The sequence below is a fragment of the Metarhizium acridum genome, assembly GCF_019434415.1.
Source record: "Metarhizium acridum strain ARSEF 324 chromosome Unknown scaffold_320, whole genome shotgun sequence".
Lineage (NCBI taxonomy): Eukaryota > Fungi > Ascomycota > Sordariomycetes > Hypocreales > Clavicipitaceae > Metarhizium > Metarhizium acridum.
The window spans coordinates 544,841-567,628 of NW_027094027.1; the positions used below are offsets into that span (position 1 = coordinate 544,841).

Below are 22,788 nucleotides of genomic sequence, written 5' to 3' on the forward strand. Positions count from 1 at the left end.
GTGCCAAGGGGGGCGACGGGTGGCAGCGCTTAATGGACGTGGCCGCCGGACCGACAAACCGTCAAACATTCTGGTTGGCTGGAGCCTGGAGGCGCTTTAACAAAGCAACTTGACTGTCAAATAACTACAATTCACGCCAAGCTTCTTCCTGGCCGGCGATGCTTGCCAAGGTTTTTTCCAACTTCCCATATTGAACTCGTCCCTGACCGTCTCTATGCACGATTCCCAAGTCCTCCAGAGCCCAACATATAGCCGTGTCACCACCTAAATCTACTCTATCTCGACTCTGCAAGTTCAACCGCCCGCTTCGCCGCCTGCCCAAAGTCCGACTCCACGACCAGCCCCAGATTTGCATCCTCGAGCTAACGGCCTCGTCAGCGCTCGTCCCAACTTCAATCTTCACCTCACCATGGAGACGTACCATCTTTAATCCCTTTTCGGAATTCGTGCCCTGCAGCCGCACAACCATGGGCACTCGGATGTCCAACTCGCTCGTTGCGCCAATAATCGACTCAGCAATCATGTCACATTGCGTGATGCCTACCCCCCACCGGTCAGTTTAGCCATTGACCACCATCCGTTCACGTACGTACCGCCGTAAATGTTGACCAGAATGGCCTTGACTCTCTCGTCGCGCGTAATGATTCGGAATGCCTGAATCATGGTCTCTTTGGTCGCCTTTCCACCGGCGTCGAGAAAGTTGGCGCTCGCACCGCCGTGGAACCCAATGGCGTCGTTTGTGGCCATGGCTAAACCCGCGCCGTTGACGACGTTGCCAATGTCCCCGTCCATTCTGACGTACACCAGGCCGTGTTTTTCGGCTTCCACTTCGTCGGGGACTTCTTGCGTCTTGTCGCGTAGCGCAGAGACTTCTTCCTGCCTTTGTTCGGCGGCCTTGTCAAACGTGAAAATGGCGTTTAAGCTGGTGAAGGAACCGTCGAGTGATCGCCCCAGAGGATTAATTTCAAGATGTGTGGCTTCTCGGTCTCGGAAGATGCTGTACATTTGGGTTAGAATATGGGTCAATTTTGCCATTTCTTGGTCCGTTGTGCCCAGACGCTGCTGGATGTCTTGCACCAAGGCATTGTTGATGCCTTCCGACATGCCAAAGCCAAAGGTAAACAGGCTGTCAGGCTGTTCGCTAATGAGAACATCGAGTTCAACCCCGCCCTCTTTGGAGACGATGATGGCGGGCTGGTAGTTTTCCCGATCAATGGTCATGGCGAGGTACCAGTGAGAATCGCAAGTTGCTGCCTCGGCGACGTACAGCTTCTCGACGAGATGGCCGTCGGTGCCATTGTCCTTTGTGAGAAGTCTCTGGTTGAGCATTTTGGATGCCACGTGCTCGGCTTGGTCGGGGGTGGAAATGGCTTGGATGCCGCTTTTGAGGCCATTGACGAACTTGCCGGCGGCTCGCCCACGACCCAAGACTTGGGCTTTGATGATGCACGCAGGGCCTGCGATGTCAGCACTTTGGAGTGAGCATCCGTAGTCTGGAAGTGCAGTTACCCAGCTCTTGTGCTGCAATGCGGGCCTCACTGGCCGTTTTCACGGTCCGGCCGCGAGGAACAGGAACGCCATACTACACGCGTCAGTTTGGGCTCGTAAGAGGCTACGAAGTTGAACTTCACACCTGTCTCAGAATATTTTGCGACTGATACTCGTGCAAGCTTATCTGCCGAACCTGCTCCTTGCAAGTGAGCTAGGCAGAGTCAGTAGGAATACAAACTCAAAATGAGCGACACGACTTGCTCTTGGAGCGGCCTTCCAGAGTAGCTGCGAGAATCTCGAGCTAGACATGCTTCGTCGTCCCTGACCAACCGGGCCTCGAGACAGAAGCATTCCAAAGGGGACGCGGAGAGAAAATGAGCGATGTGAGAATATTATCTAGTTGTAAATTATAGCTTCGCTAGTATGCACTCCATTTCTGGTCGATCAAGATGCACGAAATGGTTGTGTGACATGAGATCATGAGGTTGCTCAAAGCTCAAAGTGGCATTGTACACAGCTTTGCGGAGATCGGCTACTTGGGTGGAGCATCATGACCCATTTTGGTCTGGAGTTGGCGATGCTTATAACCGGGTGCCGAGGCTGCTGTGAATCTTGTTATATTGCCGGTGATGCTGAACTGCGGCTACTTTTAATGCGCATGGAGAATAAGCATCTGTGGCGTTTAATTTGCGCAAGTTTTTTTTTTCTTTTTTTGCCGACTGTAAGATAACTACTTGGTGAGAACCACCCCTCTTACGTCCCCCTTTCAGGAGTGTGAGTGATGTGATGAATATGTGGGGAGGATGGGTTGAAGCGACCACAAACGGACGTTGACGTCAAAATGGTTGATTCTGCTAAGAACGGATATATCTCAAGACTGTATGGCGGCTTGTGTAGTAAAGGCCCAGGCAAAAGGGCTTGTACAGCCTGGGACTTCAGGTTGTTGTCTCATCCATGGCATGGAAACACGGTGATGAGGCACATTACGCTCCGAGACGCATCACGTCATGTATCTGGACCGGGAATCTAGGGCTCATAGGTCTTCTGTCATCCTTACTATTCTTCTATATTTTTTTTTTCCTTACTCTAAGTAGTAATTAAATTGCCCCCCTGTAAGACAATATGGCGCCATCACAGGCTGTCCTACCCGCAGCTCCCGACTGTGGCGACTGCAAGCGAGCACAAAAGACCAAAGTAGACCTTTGTCAAAACGCAACGGAAGACCAGCTTTTTAGCTCTTTGCAGTGCTTTGTGTACCCAGGCTCTGGCATCAAACAAGTAAATCTGGGAAGTACGATATCGTTTGAATGGGGCCACAAGAGCGATGGCCCGATGAACAACAAACAAAAATTGGGCCGCTGATGTTGAATCGTCGGAATCTTCAGTTGTGGGTCAGTCATGCCCGGGATCAGGCAACACCGAGCCTGACCAGCAGTCCACCAATCATAGTGGGCCAATCCAACTCAATTCGTCCGTGTTTGTGCCGTTTGTGCCTGAGCCCTGGAGCTTGGATGCCTGCTGACTAAGCTGAATTTTTTCCAGCTTCGAGCTCACTAGGTTGGTTTACTAGCAACGCGACCAGCGTCGAAACACCATACGTTTTTCTCAAAACAACCCGTAAAAGCCGTCGTTATGGCTTCAAAAAAGCTCACCGGCACTGCTCGAAAGGCAAAGCCTGCTGAGGCTGCCGTCACAAAAAAAGAACCAGCAAAGCCTGCCAAACGGGCCGCTGTCGCAAAGCAGAGCACCAGCAAACCAGGTCAGTCCTCGAGCCCATCTCGACGCGCCCCGGCGTATCAGTCAACCACCCCACGACTCAGGTTCTAACATTTCGTCGAAAAGTGGTTAATGGAAAGTCACACCATGAACCAGATGCAAAGACCACCAAGCGAAAGCGCGTCACCGAAGAAGATGAGGACGATGCTGCGCGTCGCTCAAAAACCACAAAGACCGAAGCTCCCAGAGAACGAAAAAAGGTCAAGCCTGTGGCCAAGAAGCCTGTAAAGAAGGAGAAACCCGTCATCGAAGAGCCGGCCGCTCTCAATAAAGCACCTACTGAGCCCATTGCTGTCTTTGCATTTGGCAGCGGCGAGTGCGGCGAGCTTGGTCTCGGCCCCAAGCGCACAGCTGCACTCGTTCCCAAGTTCAACCCGGCCCTCGACCCCAATGATGCTTCCAAATACCACATTGTTCAGCTTGCTTGCGGCGGCATGCACACCATTGCTCTCACCGCTGATAACAAGATTCTGACTTGGGGCGTCAACGATGAGGGAGCTCTGGGAAGAGACACTGCTTGGGAGGGTGGCCTCAAGGACATGGACGCCGAATCCGACAGCGGCGACGAAGACGGCGAGTTGAATCCATACGAGTGTACCCCAACTGAGGTTCCTGCCAAGAATTTCCCCAAGGGCACAGTCTTCACCCAGGTTGCCGCCGGCGATAGCTGCAGCTTCGTGCTGACCCAGACTGGAACCGTCTACGGATGGGGGTCATTCCGAGTAGGTGACACGGTACTCTTCTGAATCGCATCTAATCGCATAGTTTATTGACAACCCTCGTTAGGATAACAAAGGAGACAGACGATTCACAAAGTCCCAGAACGGCAAGGTTGTCGAGATTCAGAAGGACCCCATTCTGATTCCCGAGCTTGAAAATGTCATACAGATTGCTTGCGGTGCCAATCATGCCCTGGCTCTCGACAAGTCGGGCCAGGTTTGGGGATGGGGATCATACGAGCAGAACCAGCTTGGCCGACAGCCGTTTGGTCGATACCAGCAGGAGACTCTGCTGCCTCGCCAGGTTCGAGTGTGCACCCGACCCATCAAGTACATTGCCTCTGGCGAGTACCACTCCTTCGCTGTCGATCGCAAGGACAACGTTTGGGCATGGGGTCTGAACAGTTTCGGCGAGGCCGGGTACGCCAAGGAAGCTGGCGGCGACGAAGCCATCCTGCCGTACCCCATGAAGATTCGCGACCTCTGCGGCAAGGGCGTTGTATCCATGGCCGGCGGCACCCATCACTCTGGAGCTGTCACTGAGGATGGCAAGGTCTACATGTGGGGGCGTCTTGATGGCGGTCAGCTGGGCATTGACTTCTCACAGAGCCAGCTCGACGACGAGCATCTCGTCCGCCGCGACGAGTACAACAAACCCCGCATTTGCCTGCGACCTACTGTTGTCCCCGAGATAGGCAATGTCGTCGACGTCGCCTGCGGGACCGACCACACCATTTTCATCAACGACGAGGGCGTAGGCTATGCCACCGGTTTTGGATCCGTCGGCCAGCTCGGCCTAGGCAACGAGGATGACGCAAATACCGCCCAGCGCATTCGGGGCAAGGACATTAAGGGCAGAAAGCTCGTGGGTGCTGCTGCGGGCGGCCAGTTCTCCGTAGTCACTAGCACGTCTGCGGTGCCCAAGACGGAGTGATGAGCCGCGTTTGGATTAATAATGTTACTTGTATAAAAAATGGATGGAATGGTTCGGAACTGGATGGATCAGCATGTGTCTTTTTTTTCTTCTCTTTGGTTTGATAGAGACACCACCACAGTTTGCACACGAAGCTTAATATTATGACTTGAGAGCTCAAACATGCTATCGACCATGTGATGTTGCCACAATCTGGGCCTTCATACACACCGTCCCGTCCTTGTCGGCAACCACATCGTACACGTCATCTCTCACATCCCCCGTCTGAATGGTATATGTGTCCCCCGCGTAGAGGGGAGACATGGCCCGGTACGAAACGCTCGCCGGCGACGCGCCCGCGCCGTGAACATCGCCCCAGTAATCGAGGATATTGATCAGATTCAGCGGCCCGTGGACCACGACGCCGGCGTGTCCCTCGACGCCGCGACTCCATTCCGCGTCGTAGTGGATCTTGTGCCCGTTGAAGGTGAGTGCCGAAAAGCGAAACAGCCCAACGGCCGACCAGGTGAGCTGCCGCGTGGGAAAGCCTGTCTCCATTAGCAAACGGCGATATATAGCCGTCACTTTTTTTTTTTTTTTTGTGCTCACCTCTATGGCCTGGGATGTCGGTTATCGTGGTAGGGCGGGATACCTGCGCGGGAGAGTGTGGTAATGTTGGTGAACTCATCTCGGTTCTGAAGATCCACGAGCGTCTGTCGACGACGCCGGCGCCACGCGGGCCCCGGAGCTCCTTTTCCACCTCGACGAGGACCATTTCGCCGCCGGACTTGCTCCTCTTGGCGGCGGCGCCGAGGAGCCGCGTGTGCTCGGAGACGAGGTCGCCTACTCTGAGCGGTGAGGCGGTCCACGACATGCACCCGCCCGCCCACATGCGCCGCGTGAAGGGGGACGGGGCGTTGAACGTCCTGTCTGTGCCGTCGGGGCCGAGGGCGCTTTCCAGACCGCCCGGCGTGAAGTAGACTAGGTGGTGGCCGGGCGGGATGGGCGTGCCCGGCGCTGGCGGGGAGGTGAGGATGTTTTGGGCGTGGATTGTCGGGCGGTTGAGTGTTAGGGAGAGCTTTTGGAGCTGGTTTGCGTCGAGGACCTGGTGCTGGATAAGGGTTTTGTTGTGGAAGGTTTCGAGGAGGTGAGCTGCGGCGGCGGATGCCGACGTTGGTGATAGTGTTGTGTATGCTCGTGTGGAGGGTGTGATGCGCCGGAGGGCGGAGGGGCGCATTTTGGCGGGTTTGAAAAGGGGGGAGGGGGGGTGATATGTTGGTGTAGTTGATTTTGGGGTTTGTTCGGTGTTGAATTGAGCTGATGAGTTGTGTTGTTGAGAAGTTGTAACGATGGCTGACGGTTGGCGAGCGTCGGTTATAAGATTGCCGGGCGGTGGAGCGAGTTGCCGAGTTTGGTGTAAGTGGTGGTAGCTGGTTCAATATTTGATGATGACTTGGAGAATACGTTTAGAATGGGAACGAGAATTGCCTTTAGTGTAAATATAATTACAGTTGTGCGTTGAGGTATAAAATGCCTGGCGATATGGAGCGAGTTGCCGATGAGCAATTCGGACACGAGGTGATAGTAGTAGGGGGTCCAACACGTTTGCATCGCTTCTAGTTACCACAAGACTGGAATGAGAAAAATAAATAGTTTCACAGTAAATGAACCATCTTGCAAATCGAACCGTACCAGCCGTCACACCGTCGGGTAAATTCAGAGTGTAACAGAAGTACAACTCTTGGCACGCAACCCCTCATTGCTGAATCCTCGCACAAACATAAGAGACGATTTGCATCGTTCCTCAAGGCGATTCGCTACTACGACGTATTCTCCTCACTTGGACGGCGCAACTGACCCGCAATATTAAGGAAGCATTCGCAATGCGCTTCAGCTGGTCGAGGTTGCCGTTGAAGATGTCATTGTCGCCGCCCCAAGGCGCCTTGTCGCTATTCTGCCAAATAGTATGGTAGCTCCAGCCGGCAGGCAAGGCACCGACAGAGGTGGCATAGCGAGCAACGACAAGAGGGCACTTGCTGCCAAAGGCGGTGCTGCTGCCGGTGCACTGGTTCCACCAGCTCGTCGACGTGTAGATGAGCGGGTAGACGCCCGTCTTGGAGCGGTACGTCTCGACAAAGTCGGAGATCCAGCTGACCATGGCGCTGGCCGAGAGCCCGTAGCAGGTGCTCCCGCTGGGGTTGTACTCGAGGTCGACCATGCCGGGCAGCGTGATGCCGTCCTTGGACCAGCCGCCGCCGTGGGCGAGGAAGTAGGTTGCCTGCGCGGCGCCCGACCCGGATCCCGGGCGCGCGAAGTGGTAGCCGCCGCGGATGAGGCCGGCCTGCGTGGCCCCCGTGTAGTGCGAGCTGAAGGACGGGTCGACGTACGTCGTGCCCTCGGTGGCCTATAGGCCGTGTCAGACGTGTTGGGAATCCCCATGAGGGCTGTGAGCGTACCTTGATAATGACGAACCGGGCCCCGTCGGCGTACGCCTTCTTAAAGTCCACGTTGGGCTGGTAGTGGGAAATGTCGAAGCCGGCAACCGTGGCCGTGACAAGGCTGGCCATTGAGGCGACGACTGCGAAGAAAGGCACTGACTTCATAGTGGTGTAGAGGGCTTTGGACTTGACCTGCCTGCCAACTTGGGCCATTGAATCGAGGGCATTCGCAACTTATATACTTTGAACGCTTGGAACTGGTGTAGTAGACCACTTGCTTGCTGTGGCGTCAGACAAGCCATTTTTACCGCCTGATTGAGCGGCCTTTCAAGTGGATTTTGGCAGCGGATTAGATTTGACATGCCGCGCAATACAGAATGGGTAAGTTATGTCCTGCGTCCAAAGTGTCTCTGACGTCTGAAGTGGCTTGATTTACCCCCGTGTGCGTCTGCCTCGCCTGCCGGGATGCTCGATTGGCTTGATGACGACATCCCCGGCAGGCACATCCCCCGCGAAAATAGAAATAATCTAACGTGGATGGCGCTATTTTTGTTTAGCTTCTTGGTCATGATGGGAGGGATCTGCGATCCGTTGTGGCAACCCGTGGACTCTGATCATCTCTGATAGCTGATATATGAAAACAAGAATAGTTAAATGCGAATTCCCTAAAACGACAAACATGTCGCCGCCACTGGCATCTCATGCCATCTTCAGATTTATATCAACATCGAGATGGGTCCCATTAGGTCGGGTATGCCTCTCGCGGACAATTGTATTGCCAACCAACGGTAGGATGTTGTCGCCCAAGCCCCCTCAGACAAAGGAGACACCAGACGGATAGTTGTCTCTCCATCTTATGGACTGACGTAATCTTTGGTAGTTTCCGGATTGAGGTCAACGGTTCAGAGCGGGTCGAGGGTTACATCTGCGTTCGATCTAAGCAACGTCCAAGCAAGACGAATGCTGGGTTCAAATTAGGGGCGATAAAATATGGCAATTCGTCTACAAAGTCCGCAACAGAAAACAAGGAAACATCCAATGGAAACGAAATAGGGACAGGAACAAGTCTATGATTTTGGCCGCAGCTTCCGTGCCAAGATGCCGCCCTGGTCGACGGACGTAGCGTTGTGCAGCAACATCAGGCTTTGACTCTGTGTCCGGAATAGCAGGCTTGCTTGCTTCCCTTTGCTATCTTTTGACCAGTGGCTAAGACCCTTTGCCGGCTAGGTCCGCCAAACTTGAACAACTGGGTGGCTTGCGGGAGGTAGATGGCACCATGTCCAAGGCAGCTGGACATTCGAGGTTTCATTCTTGCCAACGCCACAATGGATGCAGTTATCCGGTGGAGAACTAGCCCTTGGCCATCTTACATGGAACCAGTTTGCCAGCCCAACATCAGCCGGCGAGATGTTGGCGCTGAGGCAAGCCACGGCGTCGCGGGAGAACAAGGCGGCATTTCGGACCCGACTCGTTCCTGACGTACTTTAATCTGCAGCATTTCTTGTCCGAGTTGAACTCTGACTGGATTTACTCCTTGGCGGTTGCGCGGTAAGTAATTATTTGTCATGTAGCGAATGTATCTACAGTCGTTCAGACACATTCCATCGCTGTGAAGGTATTGCCGGCTGTGTCCGGCGCCAATCACTCGGGTCAAGAACGAGGACCATGCCAGGTCGGGCATGAGGCTAAAGCAGTTTACCCCCTTGCTCGTGGTGCATGTGAGTGTTCCTGCAATCTTGGAGACGAGCATTATTGCGCCGTTCTGGAAGCCCCATAACGAGGGACAAGTATCGTGCGCACTGCTTACCCAATTTGTAGGCGCTTGAGTTTTCGGTATTAGTATTCGGCTTCACTATCGCCGGATGACTTGTCAACCAGCCTCAACAACCATATCTGCTTTCTGTTGTCTTTCTGCGTTGCCAAGAAAACTGCTGTCACTATAATCCATATTGGCATTGATAACCTCCATCACACCGGCCAGGGCCCTCTCTCCGCTTGTATTAAGAAGACATGTTTAGCAAGTACATGGACACCCATATCGTGCGAAATCTGTTGGCACAGGGACTATGCCGGACAGTTGCAAATCCCCTTTACCTGCGCTCCAGACGTATATCGACGAGACGGAGCCTCATCTGCCAACTCGACCCTAAGTAATGCTCTATTCATGGTGTGTTTTTCCTACTCTGGTCAAGGCCATGGCCGGCACACAACCGTTCTTGTCCGGCTAGTGTGGACGCAAGCTAGAGTTCTAGCCAGTGTCTTCTTCCATGTATATACGCCGACGGAAACTAAAACTCTTTGCCTCTTGCGCTGCCCGAAGTTTGGTCTCAGGGATGTCGAATAATAGGCAAACATTCCGAGAAGCCCTGGGAAGAGGCCTTGTTCAGCAATTTCCAGTACGAACCCCAAGCACCCAAAATCGCCGTGATTCCGGTGCACAGGATCATAGGCCCGTATATGGTGGCATAGCCCAAGGACTCCTCAGACAAGGCACCCCGTGCTGACGTCAAGGCACCACTGACGGGGCCCCCGAGCACGAAACCGACACCTCTGCCGCCAAGAAGCATGCCGAAAATGACGGCAGTGTCCGACGACGAGTCGTTTCGCTTAATCTCCCTCATCATGGAGGACCACGTGCTGCTGAAGCCCCCCGCAAAGAAGCCATAGACCAAAACAAAGACGACCACGTTGGCGAAATGACGGCTGAGCCCCCAGAGCAGAAAGACGGGCACGGCACTCCCAAAGGAAGAAATGAGAATGACCGTCGTGGCCGATATCCTGTCGCCGAGAACACCGTGGACCACGGCTCCGGGGATCGACGCAAAGGAGAACAAGGCGACGAGAATCGGTCCGCTGACAGACGACAGCCCAATGTTGGAGGCGTAGGTGGCCATGTAGGTGCTCGGCATGATGTAGCCGAGAGCCTGGATGACGATGCCGAGCTGCATCATCCAGAAGGGCGCACGGCGCAGGAACTCGAAGGACAGGGGCCGGGGCTGGGTCGAACGCGGCAGCGGCACACGGGGCTTGAGGAAGAAGAGCAGAGGGCACGTCAGCATCGCCGACGCCACCGTCCACGAGAGCAGCGTCGCCTCGAGGCCGAAGCGGTCCAGCAGCTCGCTGAAGACAAAGGGCATGGCGACACCAACCGCCGCCTTGCCGCTCCACATGACGCCGTATGCCATGCCCTTGCGCTGCACAAACCACTCGTCCATGTACATGGAGATGGGACTGAAGAGCAGCCCGCACCCGACGGCATAGAGCACGCCCTGGGTGGCAATCAGTCCGCCCACCGAGTCGACAAACGCCGACGAGACCAGCGACACGACGGTGACGAGCAGCCCGAGCGGACCGCACCACGGACGCAGATGCGGGTACCGGTGAAGAATGAGAAAGGCCACGGGCATCATCAGGTACATGACGCCCATTTGCGACGTGCCGATGGTTGCAAACGACCCGGGCGAGCCGGCAATGCCGCTCTTGGGGCCGCTGTAGTACTCCTGGAAGATGCCGTACGACACGGAATAGCCTGCCGAACTCATGTTAATCGCCATGTCCAACCACCGGAGCTTGGTCGAAGCTGACCCCATATGGGAACCTGGGCCACGGTGCAGCACGCGAGGCTCACGTAGGCGCCTCGCCCACGGTCGGTAGGCGGCAACGAGCGGCCGTTTTGAAGCACGTCGTCTTGGGCGCTGGCCGGGCCACTCGAGCGGCTGACGAAGCTTAGCTCTCTTGATTCGGGCTCGCGTTGACTCATGGTGAGGGTTGTGCGGTGGAGGCATACATGTCTCGACATGGAAGTAGAAACAAAGTTGATGCTAACTATTTAAACAATTCTTGATGGGTGGTGCAATCTTCTTAACGTGTGGGGCCGTGGATAAAGGTTAATGGCCGACATCGCACACGTCATGCTGTTGGCCTCTTGGTCTTGAGACCCCATCCGTTCATTCCCTGTCCTCGTTGCCAGAGAGTGAAGAGCTATGGAAGCTTGGAAGAAGCCTTTGCTCACAAGACACTGGCTTTAATACGCTGTCGTTTGTCAATCATGTATGAACTCTAGGGTGGGAGTTTCGCCGGGTTGGTTCCCGTGGTCTTTGAAGCCGTAACTCGGCTCTACGCATGTAATGTCATGCCCGTCCATCGCTCTTCCTCCCGAGTTATCCACACTTTCCAGGCCGGCACGCGACTGCTTGTCGTTTTTGGTCCTGTATCCACCACACCGCGGTGAGCTCCGGCGCCAATCTATCTCGCATGCGGCTGGTCATCTGTTTAGATTGTGCTTGATCCAATGGGAGCTTCATGCCCATGTCCTGTTGCCAAGACCCGGCTGGTGCCGCCATGCCGTGTCGGGAGGGCAGAGCATGCGAAGAGCCTGGGACGGGCTGATGCTGCACGGCTCGGGCTCGAAAGCCAATGTGCTTTTGGGAAGAGATGGCTTGCCAATGACCAGAAAGAGGTTCTTGCATTTTCGGCTTAGCAGTACAACTGTTTGGCTTGTGATGGACGCTCCCGACTATTCGTCAATATCAAGGCCACCAGCTGCTGTCCCATGTCTATCGTTGAGAGAACCATTTGACTAGCTAGACGACTCAAACCAGCCGAATTGCTTGCTCTTAATCAGCTTCCTGTCCGGCTCCAGGTCTAGTCATGCGCGTCTCAACTTTGCTGGCGGGCGTGACGCTGGGCTTCGCATCCTCGTCGCAGGCAATCAACATTCTACTCAACAACGACGACGGGTTTGGGTCGGGAAATCTGCGCGAGGTATACCGCTTGTTGAAAAAGGCCGGTCACGACGGTCAGTACGGGAGAGCCACGCGCAATCAGCATGTGTAGCTCATGAGAAGCAGTCTGGATTGTTGCGCCGGCCACAGAACAGAGCAGCCAAGGCGGTCGTTCATCCTTCACAGAACTCGGTAACCTGACTGGGCCTTCACAATACGGCATCATTCCCGAGGGCGCTCCTTCAGTACGTCATGATGCCCTTGGGAGTCAGCTTTTGCCATCACTAACGTCTCAGGTTGGCACCGACCCTCACGATTCCCAAATCTGGTACTACAACGGAACGCCCGCTGCGTGTACGTTTGTTGCGCTAGACTACGTTTTACCCCGATATGCTCCTTTCAACGTCCCCGACCTCATCGTGACGGGACCGAATTTCGGAGCCAATCTCGGTCCATTTGTTTGGACCCTGTCGGGAACCGCCGGCGCGTCGTAAGTCGTTTCTTCAACAGCACCTCTGCCCCATTGCTCACCTCCATTTCAGCTACGCCGCGACGGAGCGATCAGTGCCCAGCATCGCCATTGCTGGGAGTAATAAGAAGATTGCCTATTTTGACATCAAAAACGAAACCAACGAGGCCACCTGGACGGCCAAGGTCTCTGTAAAGGTCATTGAACAAATCATCAATAGCGCTCCCGACGGAAGCCCCCTGCTTCCTCTTGGATATGGCTTGACCGTCAACATTCCCGTTCTCACGGCTAATAGTACGGATCCCGAGATTGTTCAGACACGCATGACCGGAAACGCGCACATGAATGAGGCCGTTTGGAATCCAGCCAAGGGGACCTTTCGTTGGGCCAACATTAAGCCATACTCGGCGGGTCTGAATGCGTGTGTGAATGGTGATTGTCGGCTTCCCGGCGAGACGTATGTTGTGGAGAGTGGGCGAGTTTCTGTGTCGGTGTACATCACGGATTATGATGCGCCTGCGACGGAGTATACGGAGAGCATAATGGAGCGCGTGAAGCCCCTGACGAAGGACTGTTCAAAAGCGAAATAGGTAGCTCTGCATGGGATTCCCTCTCAATGTTGGCCAAAATATAAAGGTGTTGTATACTTGAGTTTGACCCCTTGGCCATGTGCACATCTTCAATAGAGTCGCCCGATATTTACACGGCGAAGGCGTTACTTGAGGGTCGTGTCAGCGCTCCCAGCCAGCATAGCTCCGAGCTCTCTGGAGGTTCACCCCTTGTGGAAATGTCCAGTATCTTGTGCCTTGACATGTGCAAGACGAGAATCATACATGACTCGTTGCTCTTGCATCATTTGTAAAGTGCTAATCTACGACACTACGCCGAATGTGCACGACACGACGGTCAAAGCAGGGAGGCATCTATTAGGCTGAGAAGGGGAAGGCCCTAGTCACGGAAGTTAGTCAATGAATGTGTCTGCTAGCAGGAAAGCCCTGGGCAACGAACGCTAAGACTTGGGGCCAAAGAAAGGACTGTGCCAGCCAAGCATGACGATTGAAGTGAGAAACGCCGCCCCCGACCCCTTGCGTTTAATCTGCTAGCGCTGCTTTATTACTACTTGAGCCCTTGCGAGCATTGGCAGATTCGAAACAGGGGAAACAATTAAATGAAGCAGCTGATGAAGAAAAGAAACCGGCTTGGAAAGATGACCAAGCCTTCACGAACTGTAATGAGTTATGACTGCGTAGGGAATCATTCAGTCGTTGGTTCTTATTGAACTAGATGGTAGCCAGAACATCATCTCTATACCACCAACTGGTGGCAATGTGCACCCAGCACGCAACATACAAGCCATACCAAGACAGCCGAAATAGCCCCCTTGTTGTCCAAGCCAAGTCAAATAAAGCTTGTGTACAAGGTAGATAGGATAACTTGCTGCTAAGTCGGTTTGAATTAACGCTTTTGCTTGCAATTTTGCTTGTGCTGGTTATACTTCTTGCCCCTAGGGCATCACGTCTCGAAACGCGGGTCATATGCGAAGCAATGTTCAGTGCACACGCAAGCATGATAACAACTCTCATGACTAGTACCTACTCCAAGTCCCACGACTTTAGATAATAGAGGCACTTATCTAATAGTATTCTGTGTTGTCTAATTTTTGCGAAATCCGCCAAGTTGCTTGCCCGTTTACTACCATTTTCATCTAAGCATTTCGTTCCGAGGGTGACCCCCCCGGTAGCCGTTACAACCCCAGCTGGCCACCATTGAAGCTTTGAATAATTTATAGGATAAAGTCGCCCCAGTGTTACATTTCTTATCAAATACGTCTGTTTCCGGATATAAAAGGCCGGTTGGGCAGAAAATGCTCCCTTAAAGCCGGAACTAGAAACATAATTTCACGCCTGGTTCGAAACGTGAATGACGACGGAGGGCCTGATGCCGAGTGTGTCATAAATACCACGAAGTTGAGGAAGAATCTTGAGCGAAGCTTGCGAGGTCTCACTGAATTAAAGTACTGAAATGCCGGGCTTTCTTGGATAGCGTCTTGTAACGTCTCCTGCGAGACAAGTCAAGACTTTTATATTTCACAGTTGACGCGGGGTATGTATAATTAATTTATTCTCTGGCATTCATTTGGTCGTTTACTAATAACTTCTACGGGCGATTACGTGGTTGGAAAGTTAAAAGTCACAGTTGTGAAGTTAGTGAGAGAACTGGTGAAGTGATCGTCTTTGAGCATGGAACTTTCACGATTGGTGATACTATCTGAAAACTAAGTGTGGTGAACCGTGATGTGCTTTAACCACAGCTCATGTCCATTGCTCAGAAGTCGGCATCCAAGTGGTCAGAGCTGGTTGGCAGGCCTAGAAACTTTTTGCACTTCACTTGTGTTCTGCACCACCAACCACATGAGCTTTTCAGTGGCGGCGACGTCTTTATCAGTCTTGTGCACTGATCTCATGAGAGATTCTTTTTTTTTTCCTGCGTCGTCGCAGTAGTCACCTGATGGAGTTTGTCCAGTGCCTTGCCACGAGCTTCTTCCATGAAGATTTCTGAGCCAACGTGCCACTTCCAGATAACTCGCTCCTTGCTGTCTTTAGTTTCCTTTGCATGTTTATGATGAACTCCGCACTGCTCAACGGGGCTCACCCTGCCAGATAGGGCCAGAATTTGACGTCGACAACTGTGTAAGCGGAACGCTTGCCGACCTTCAGTCGTCCTCGGTAGGGACAGCGGATCTAGGGTGCAGCGGATCCAGAAGATTGGCATCGGGGGTAGGCTCAACAGATTCGGAAGCTCTTTAGAGTTGATTATTCGAGCAGTCAAGCCTACGGGATTGAAGAGTGTTTCGTTCACTCTCTTGGGATAGCCAACCTTTCGCGAGGTCGGACCAGAGACGGAGCCCCAGAAGACCGCCGTACCAGCTGGTTGGACCAATGCTCCAGCACGTTTGGTGAAACCCGTGGGATCAAAGTCTCCAACTAACTTGACGGCACTTCCGGCCTGGGCAATATAAGTGAAGGCCTTGTTACCTCTCTTGTGCACGTTGAGCGCATCAATGAAGGCAATGAATTGTGCTTGAGGGACGCCAAGTGCTCCCAAGGCCGGCGCATAGCATCGTGTGAAGGTCTTACCGACACATTTGTATTGCGACGGATCTCCGCACACGCGCGGTATTACGACGCATGGATCAAGTCGAGAAGCCAGCGGTTTGCGCTTCATCTCCGCTGGCTTGCGGGATAGCTGGGTATCCTCGATGTTGCCAACATGGAGGCTAATAATATCCTGACGGCTGGTGAAAGACATGGGTAAAAGGGATACAAGTGCTAAAGATGTGAAAAGAATCAAACTTGAGTACCCTCATAAAATTGCTGTGAAAGCTCTATTTATTTTCTTTGGACATTTGTCTAAGATATAGGCAAAACTACTGTTCCATTACCCCAGATTCTGCTTTGGCGAGAAGGGCGTCTAAATATCGTGTAAATTGTATACGCCTTTTCATGCCACCAAGGAAACTATTTTGTGGCGCGAACTGCAAGACAATAAGCAGCACTCAATCTAGGGGAACTGGCTGCAACAAGTAAGCCAACAAAATTCTATTACCTACGCTCGTCGCAAGTGCGAAGTTGTCATGGGCTGTGAAGCGTGGGTATTCAAGGCCTCGACAGCCCATATTACCTCCAACTCTCTTCAGACGTTTCCCAGCTCTATTTCTGGATACATCATGTCAACTGGACCATACAAGACCCTGGGCTGCAGCCACCACCACCGTCCAGGTTGCTCCTTGAACGTGCGGGAGCAAAGCCTAAGGCTGAGAATAATACGCGTCTTTGGAAGAGGGTTGCCGAAGAGGGTGTGTAGTGGAGCTTTCCGGGGTCGGAAAGATTGGGCTCCAAGGCGCTACTCCAACTTTGATTCTTGCTAGAAGCAAATGGTAATTCATCTAGAGTATTTCTAAATATATGTTCTTTATAATTTTCTTTTATTGGTACGACTTTATAGTTGAACATTTAGCTAACAAACGACAAAGAGTAATAACGGCTCAGAAAGTGACCTGGACGGAGAAATCAAGCGAATCATGTCCAAGAACCAGATATGCTCCTCCAAAAACGAGAGTGAAGCAGGCAGCTCAGACCCAGAGCTGAGGTACTTCATAACGTATAACGTTGGAAAGGTCAAGATTAGGAAGCCAACCTTGGCTATAGAGCAAGGTTGTGTACACAAACGCAGACAGGTTGTACTTCTGAACGAAGTCCCCAGATGGCAGCAGAAGATCCGGCAGGACTAGATAGGTCAAATTGAGAATTCCCCTGCGGAGGTTTTGTCCATAGTGCCGATGAAGAGATGAAACGTATGCAAGCAACGTTGAAGGTTGAGGCAACCGTCGGAAATGGGGCAGGCGAAGAGCTTGAGATGGAACAAAACGACCTATCTCTTAGCGTGCTATAAACATAAAATTATAATCCCGTTCTGGTGTTTTGTCCAATAAGAAAGCTAAGGTTCCTGGGAACTATCCTGCGGTTGATGCAAATTATGAACAACCTAGTTCAAATGAACTTCTACGTATGGTCCAGACGGTTTAATAACTAGCATTATACGAAAGAGGCTAAAAATTGTTCTTGCATATGTGTCCCATTCTAATAGGTAGTCGATTTAATTTCTCATAGTTCCGTCTATGATTCATGCTCCGTATACAATAACGGCACCGTAGACTTGGGCCCTGGGGGTGTAGAATTAACGATGCAATAGCTGGGTCTAGTAAGAAATCGGGTCAGAACCACCTTTTTCACTAAATATATAGGTAATTCTCGGAATTAGTCATATCGGATCAGTATGTATTCTAGAATTTCAGGCTCTGTGACAAGGCATCAGGGAGGGCTTGGAGCAATAGCTTGACTCATCCAATAACAGTCTTTGGCATCAAAGTTCCTTGGTTTCCCTCAAGGTCTACATGACCAAAGAGCTCGATTTATACAAGAAGCGGTGAGTGCCTTATGCCCAAGGCCCCGTGATCATAGCCCTCGTGTACCCGTGTGGCACTTTTTGAGTGCATAGGTGCCAAGCATTCCATATCTCTCTTCTGAACTTATAATCGAGATGAGGCCTTGATTTTCCTCGTTTAACCCCACTACGCTATGTCTTATTGGAAACATACAACATGATCAATCATTTGCTTATACATAGCATCTTTCACAAGCGTCCCTCCAGTACAAGGTTCACGTGGTCTTAAAGAGCACCTGGCAGCATACGGGAAGCGGAAGATCCAGCGAAGAAGTACGTGTATTGCTCCGTATTCCAAATATATATTCTTCCAATATTCCACCAGCCCAAAGACAACAATACGCTCGAAATATACCTTGACGTTCTTGCGATTATTGCAGGAGGAGCTTCATACGCCTCCACATGTACGATAACCGTCATGATTTGATCGCCGCGCGGTTAGCATAATCCTTCAGACTCTCCCACACAAGCGGAGGACAATCTTTGTGCATGATTGAGCCCAATAAGTTGCTTACTGTCATGGATGTACAAGGAAAGAGAAACAAAACGGAGACAACAGCTTTTACTTCGGAAGGTTCCTTCGCTTGTGATAGTACAGGCTACGGGGTGCGCAACGTTAGCTACTGGAACCAATTTGAGGAGGGACGCGTAAGAACTGGTGTCAGCAAGGGGTCCAGTTAGGAAGAAGCAACTAGAGCCCAGGATTTCATGTACTTTCTATTTCTTTTTCTGATAAGTTACCATGTATTTTCGGTGTTGCCGTTTACATGACACTATCTTTTAACCACAAGGCCCCAAAGAAAGTCCTGCTGCATTTGGTAACCATCCTATCCGCTCATCAGCATCCCATAGTCGTCCAATGGTCTAAAAAGGTCTAGAAAATGCGGCGCAAGGCTAGAGATGCAAAGTATGCGATCAGATAGGCCGCGCAATTACAATGGAATGCAGCTATCTGCCGGCCCGCACGACAAGATGTGGCATGAACTCTTCAACTCAAGCCAGCATAATGCTTTCTTCTCAAACGACCATACTTAATAATTTGTGACTAATCAGCAAACGTTAATCGACAGGAGATCCAAGTCGATTTGCCTGAGAGTGAAAGAAACAACGGCCAATCACCGAGTACATGGCTTATGAAAATTCTGGGAAACAATCCATCTACACCATTGCGGCCATTCCAACACCGTACTTGTCTAGAAGGCTTTTCAACCCTTTACAGCCTCGGGCAGTTATGGTTGGAGCAAACCTGGGCGCACATGTTTCGGCTCTACTGCCTGTTAATGGAATGTCGCAGGTCATTCCCCTATTCGGAAAACAGCTTGGACCGTGTACACGATGATCACGATACAAGCATTCCAACACAAAATATTGATGGTGGATCCAGCAGACCAAGGGTTGTTCCTGGAAGAAGTTACATATGCGAGACATTAGCAGGATGGATTTTCCGGGGCATCATTGCTCTCCCGCGTGTAGGATCCAGCAACAGATCAACTACAAATTTTGTTTCGTCCAGTGTCCCATCTCTTCGATCAAAGCGACTTCCACGTACAGAAGGTGGGAAGAAGAACCGGTCAGGCCAGTGAGGAAAGTAGGCCTGTTGTTCAAATTGTCATGAGATTCTGAACACCATAGGATTTTGGAATTTCAATAAAATCATCAACATGCTATCGATCTTGTCTTTGGGAATGTTTTCAGTTCCGGGGCCCGAGGCGATGAATTCGCCATTAAACTCGTGAGGGAAGTGGCAGACAGCAACTTGAGCAAGCAACAAGCTTTTCATTCCACTGTTGGGCACACGTACTTTGTTCATTTCAGCTTCCAACCCCTTGTTCCATTCTCTTGGACCCTTGGCAGATAGCTCCAAGACGCACGTATTTTCGATGCCAGTCTGTAGATCTTTTCAAATTATGCACCCTGGTTATGCTGGGGTTGCACATCAGGCCGACTTGGCGTGATGTGGCAGCAAAAAGCACTGAAACATGGAATCAACGACTAAAGCTTCACCGCCTGAATAGCAGAACTTTCTTTTGCAAGTCGCAGCGGTAATGCGCATGCGAGCTTTGTCCTGGAATTATTCTCACTCACTATCGGGTACAATCAGCGCCTTCCACGCATCTAAGCTCGATTCAACATGTCTCAAAAGTTGTCTTACAAGTACGTGTTAAAGCGGCAGCGTGTTACTAGCAGGCTGCAGCGCTAGAGGGAGGTACGTGGAAACGAAAGAGATGGACGGCCCAGAGCTTAGTGTTTACACCACTGCGGTTTATGAAAGACAAAGGTGAAGGTAGTGCGAGATGTGGACAAACGATACGGATTCCGATGAAGTTTATCCAGATGCCCTTGATCGGTTCCCCCACTCGATTACCAATCGGTCCTTGTGGTGGCGGGCTTGCTGGGCTTGATCAAGGTGCAATATTCGGCCGAGACAAGGGGCCGAATGTTCACGCCGATGACTGGCTGCGAGTTGAGGGGAACGCAAATGTATCTTCTGCATGTATGCCTTGTGCGGGGAATCGCGGCGGTGGTTTTCAACTTGGCAAGAAGTATTCCGATGTTGAGTAACCACCACCACTGCAGCCAGCAACGAGACGAACAAGGCTCGTGCGACCCGGCCTGTGTTGTTACATCATGGACAGGCCCAGTCGCATCGTTGAAATATAGTTGAGCTCCCCAACTACCACAATGCTGCCAAAAATGAACCGACGTCGAGGCTCCGTCTGGTGCTACCTTTGCGTCGGCGCCCCGGAATGGATCCCCGGTCAGTGGTTTTGATCGGGCCCAGCGTTGGAAACACAAAATGGGAGTTGTCAGTCCCATTGGCATCCAACATCGCACAACTTTAAACGGCGTCTGAGCGACATGACGTATCGCATGCAGTTCGACCAGACGCGGCAATCAGGCGTCAATGAAGCGGACTGAGGACAGCGGCGTGTTGGACAAAACTGCCTCACTGGCCTTGCAAGTTTAACAACTTTATGCCCGGTCTGTTGCCTTGACCAAAATAGTTGCTGCAACGACATTCCGGGCCGATTTCTACGCCCAGAGGCTAAATAATGACATCTGGCTTGCGACCTATCGTCATTGTTGCCTCCAGCAAAGTCACGCTGTACGGAGGACCGTCGGCAAAGAGTTGTTCTAACTAGAATTGTCAGGGGCCGGTCGTGTTCCATACTTGCAATGCCCTCTTGGCATTGCTACGCTGTCGAGCCTGGTCGATCATCTGTAGTGGCAGCGTTTCTTTTTTCCATATCAAGGCTGTTGGAGAGCACGAAAGTCACCGCAGCCTCGGCCGCCTATTCGAATCCACGGGCCAAGTTTGCTCGGGGTTGTTGCACAGTGACTGCCTTGTTGACAAATGGAAATGCATCCGGAGGTGTCTCGAGGCAATTGCAACGGCTGCAAAGCAAAGATTCTCGGCCTCTGAATATTGCAGATTTCTGCGCAAGAATACACCTACACGCCGGCCCGGTTATGTCATGGGCAGCAGGTGTTTTGCCTCTCGAAGGGCTGCCGTGAAGCCCAACCGGGTTTGGCTGCATCGGTGGCGCTGGTCTCTTTCACCGACTGTGACGGTACAGTGAGAAAAGTTCTGTGCCCGTTCAGGCAAGGCTTCCTGAGTTATTCATGGCCAAATACGAGGTTGCGGCAGCTAGGCCCCAGACAGCTTCAGCCGGGTGTTCGCTGTACTCCGTAGAACCGAGATGCAGAGTTGCCGAGATGCAGAGAGCCCAGATGGAATCGAGCCAGTAGCCAGTCTGACACACATTAGGTAATGGGTTGGCAGTTTGTCCAAATCATACCACAACTGACGCCGTACGAACGATGCATTGGACACGGCGCAGGGTTCAAGACTCTGCCGTGGTTCTTTCGTGATTTCTGCAGTAATGCCATTTTTCTTTAGCCACTGCCAATCTCTTTGGCCAACGAGTGGCTAGGAGTGAGGAAGCCGGGGAGTGGCTTGCCTCGAGTAAGCCTATGTCTTGGGCCGTGGGCTTGTAGCAAAGGGCGGTTCGTACCAACCTCACTTACATTTTCCGAAACTAGAAACGAACTGCTCCGGCGGGCATTAGCAGTCGCAGAGAGACAAGTTTCGCCTAGGGCATCATAAGGCTGCCAAAAAGGGAGACATGCGGCAAAGAGTGGTTGGTTGGGGTAGTAACCTCCAGCGGTGATGTGGTTTTACGAGGTGGGCCGAGCGCACCAGTCTGCAGATCATGTCGTGTTACGGCGTGCATGCTTGTCATGTTGGACCTATTTTTCCCCATGGGGGTATCGAGCTGGAGGCTGGACGGAGGGTAGCTTCGTGATGTCAGCCCGAGCTGCTGTTGTGCCCGCCGTGACGAGACGAACAAAACGCGAGGAGTCCGGGAGACTGCGCAAAAGGAGAAAATTATATAAGGCGGCCCTTTGTCTGTCCAAAATTCTAGTTATTCTCTTGCAATTCACTCATCTGCATCCATCTATTCACTCGAGTCTCATCCCATTCCAACCCATACATCCACTTACACAACACCACTTACACATCCACACCACCGCCAATATGCAACTCACCCAAACCATCGTCGCAGCACTCTTCGCCGCCTCCTCTGTGGTTGCGGCTCCCGCCCCGACCGAAAAGTCCATGATGGTCCAGGGCATCCCCGAGTGGACGATTGAGGGCGTCCACCGCTGGTGCAACTGGGAGAACACCCAGTGCAACTGGAAATTCACCATCAATCCCAAGATCTACTCCCCGACTCCCGTCAACTTTGTCGTCAAGAACGCCGGAGCCACCCCCGCCGCCCAGAACAACGGCGCCGCCCAGAACTTTGGCGACTACACCATCACCTCTGGCTGGAGCGGCCAGTTCGGCCCGGGCAACGGCTTCACCACCTTTGCCGTTGTCGACAACAAGAACCGCCGCATTGCCTACCCGGCGTACCGCGATGCTCAAGTTGAGAACGGCCAGGTCGTCTCGCCCGACTTGAGCTTCCAGCCTCAGGCCCTTCCATAAGCGGTGGGATCCAGACGGATGTTATGAATGACGAGATGACGATATTGTTTGCATCTACTACTGAACAGGAAGCAGTCAGGGCATGGGGAGCAGCATCCAACAACCGACTCGGGTAGGACTTTTTAGGCGACGATAATAGGAATAGCATGAATGGACACAGCAAATTGACTACAATAGAACAAATACATACATTTCCGTTCAAAATATTCATTTTCTGCCTATCACGTCCGAGATGATGATACAGGAGAAGGCGAATGGTAT

At 52.2% G+C, this 22,788-nt stretch overlaps 9 protein-coding genes across 10 annotated transcripts; 3 read left to right on the forward strand and 6 right to left on the reverse strand.

The window, feature by feature from the left end:
- Position 1: 1 nt before the first annotated feature.
- Positions 2-1,954, reverse strand: J3458_014443 (uncharacterized protein). 2 transcript variants are annotated; one of them, XM_007810637.2, is made up of 5 exons: positions 1,634-1,954; positions 1,510-1,582; positions 594-1,457; positions 422-540; positions 2-362 (listed from the first exon to the last, which is right to left on the reverse strand). In XM_007810637.2, exons 3-5 carry the CDS (start codon positions 1,327-1,329, stop codon positions 276-278), a joined length of 942 nt encoding a protein of 313 aa, XP_007808828.1. In that variant the 5' UTR covers positions 1,330-1,457; positions 1,510-1,582; positions 1,634-1,954; the 3' UTR covers positions 2-275. The 2 variants fall into 2 exon arrangements, with proteins under 2 accessions (XP_007808828.1, XP_065974394.1); XM_066120559.1 differs by having other exon boundaries at positions 2-1,457.
- A 587-nt stretch (positions 1,955-2,541) lies between these two features.
- J3458_014444 (uncharacterized protein) lies at positions 2,542-6,160 on the forward strand. Its single transcript, XM_066120560.1, has 4 exons — positions 2,542-2,882; positions 3,034-3,250; positions 3,334-3,989; positions 4,054-6,160. The coding sequence occupies exons 2-4, from the start codon at positions 3,124-3,126 to the stop codon at positions 4,918-4,920; spliced, it is 1,650 nt and encodes a 549-aa protein (XP_065974395.1). The 5' UTR covers positions 2,542-2,882; positions 3,034-3,123; the 3' UTR covers positions 4,921-6,160.
- Positions 5,086-6,136, reverse strand: J3458_014445 (uncharacterized protein; the record flags this gene model as incomplete). Its single annotated transcript, XM_007810635.2, has 2 exons — positions 5,086-5,447; positions 5,509-6,136. 2 exons carry the CDS (start codon positions 6,134-6,136, stop codon positions 5,086-5,088), a joined length of 990 nt encoding a protein of 329 aa, XP_007808826.2.
- Positions 6,161-6,703: 543 nt separating the features above from the next.
- On the reverse strand, positions 6,704-7,550 carry J3458_014446 (uncharacterized protein; the record flags this gene model as incomplete). Its single annotated transcript, XM_007810634.2, has 2 exons — positions 6,704-7,303; positions 7,356-7,550. 2 exons carry the CDS (start codon positions 7,548-7,550, stop codon positions 6,704-6,706), a joined length of 795 nt encoding a protein of 264 aa, XP_007808825.2.
- Positions 7,551-9,664: 2,114 nt separating this feature from the next.
- J3458_014447 (uncharacterized protein) lies at positions 9,665-11,122 on the reverse strand (the record flags this gene model as incomplete). Its single annotated transcript, XM_007810633.2, has 1 exon — positions 9,665-11,122. The coding sequence occupies one exon, from the start codon at positions 11,120-11,122 to the stop codon at positions 9,665-9,667; it is 1,458 nt and encodes a 485-aa protein (XP_007808824.2).
- A 375-nt stretch (positions 11,123-11,497) lies between these two features.
- On the reverse strand, positions 11,498-11,806 carry J3458_014448 (uncharacterized protein; the record flags this gene model as incomplete). The annotated part of the gene is made up of 1 exon (XM_066120561.1): positions 11,498-11,806. One exon carries the CDS (start codon positions 11,804-11,806, stop codon positions 11,498-11,500), a length of 309 nt encoding a protein of 102 aa, XP_065974396.1.
- On the forward strand, positions 11,716-13,349 carry J3458_014449 (uncharacterized protein). The gene is made up of 3 exons (XM_007810632.2): positions 11,716-12,135; positions 12,188-12,551; positions 12,604-13,349. The coding sequence occupies exons 1-3, from the start codon at positions 11,988-11,990 to the stop codon at positions 13,118-13,120; spliced, it is 1,029 nt and encodes a 342-aa protein (XP_007808823.2). The 5' UTR covers positions 11,716-11,987; the 3' UTR covers positions 13,121-13,349.
- Positions 13,350-14,990: 1,641 nt separating this feature from the next.
- Positions 14,991-15,839, reverse strand: J3458_014450 (uncharacterized protein; the record flags this gene model as incomplete). The annotated part of the gene is made up of 1 exon (XM_007810631.2): positions 14,991-15,839. One exon carries the CDS (start codon positions 15,837-15,839, stop codon positions 14,991-14,993), a length of 849 nt encoding a protein of 282 aa, XP_007808822.2.
- Positions 15,840-21,000: 5,161 nt separating this feature from the next.
- J3458_014451 (uncharacterized protein) lies at positions 21,001-22,718 on the forward strand. The gene has a single exon (XM_066120562.1). The coding sequence runs from the start codon at positions 21,706-21,708 to the stop codon at positions 22,525-22,527; it is 822 nt and encodes a 273-aa protein (XP_065974397.1). The 5' UTR covers positions 21,001-21,705; the 3' UTR covers positions 22,528-22,718.
- The last annotated feature ends 70 nt before the right edge of the window (positions 22,719-22,788 follow it).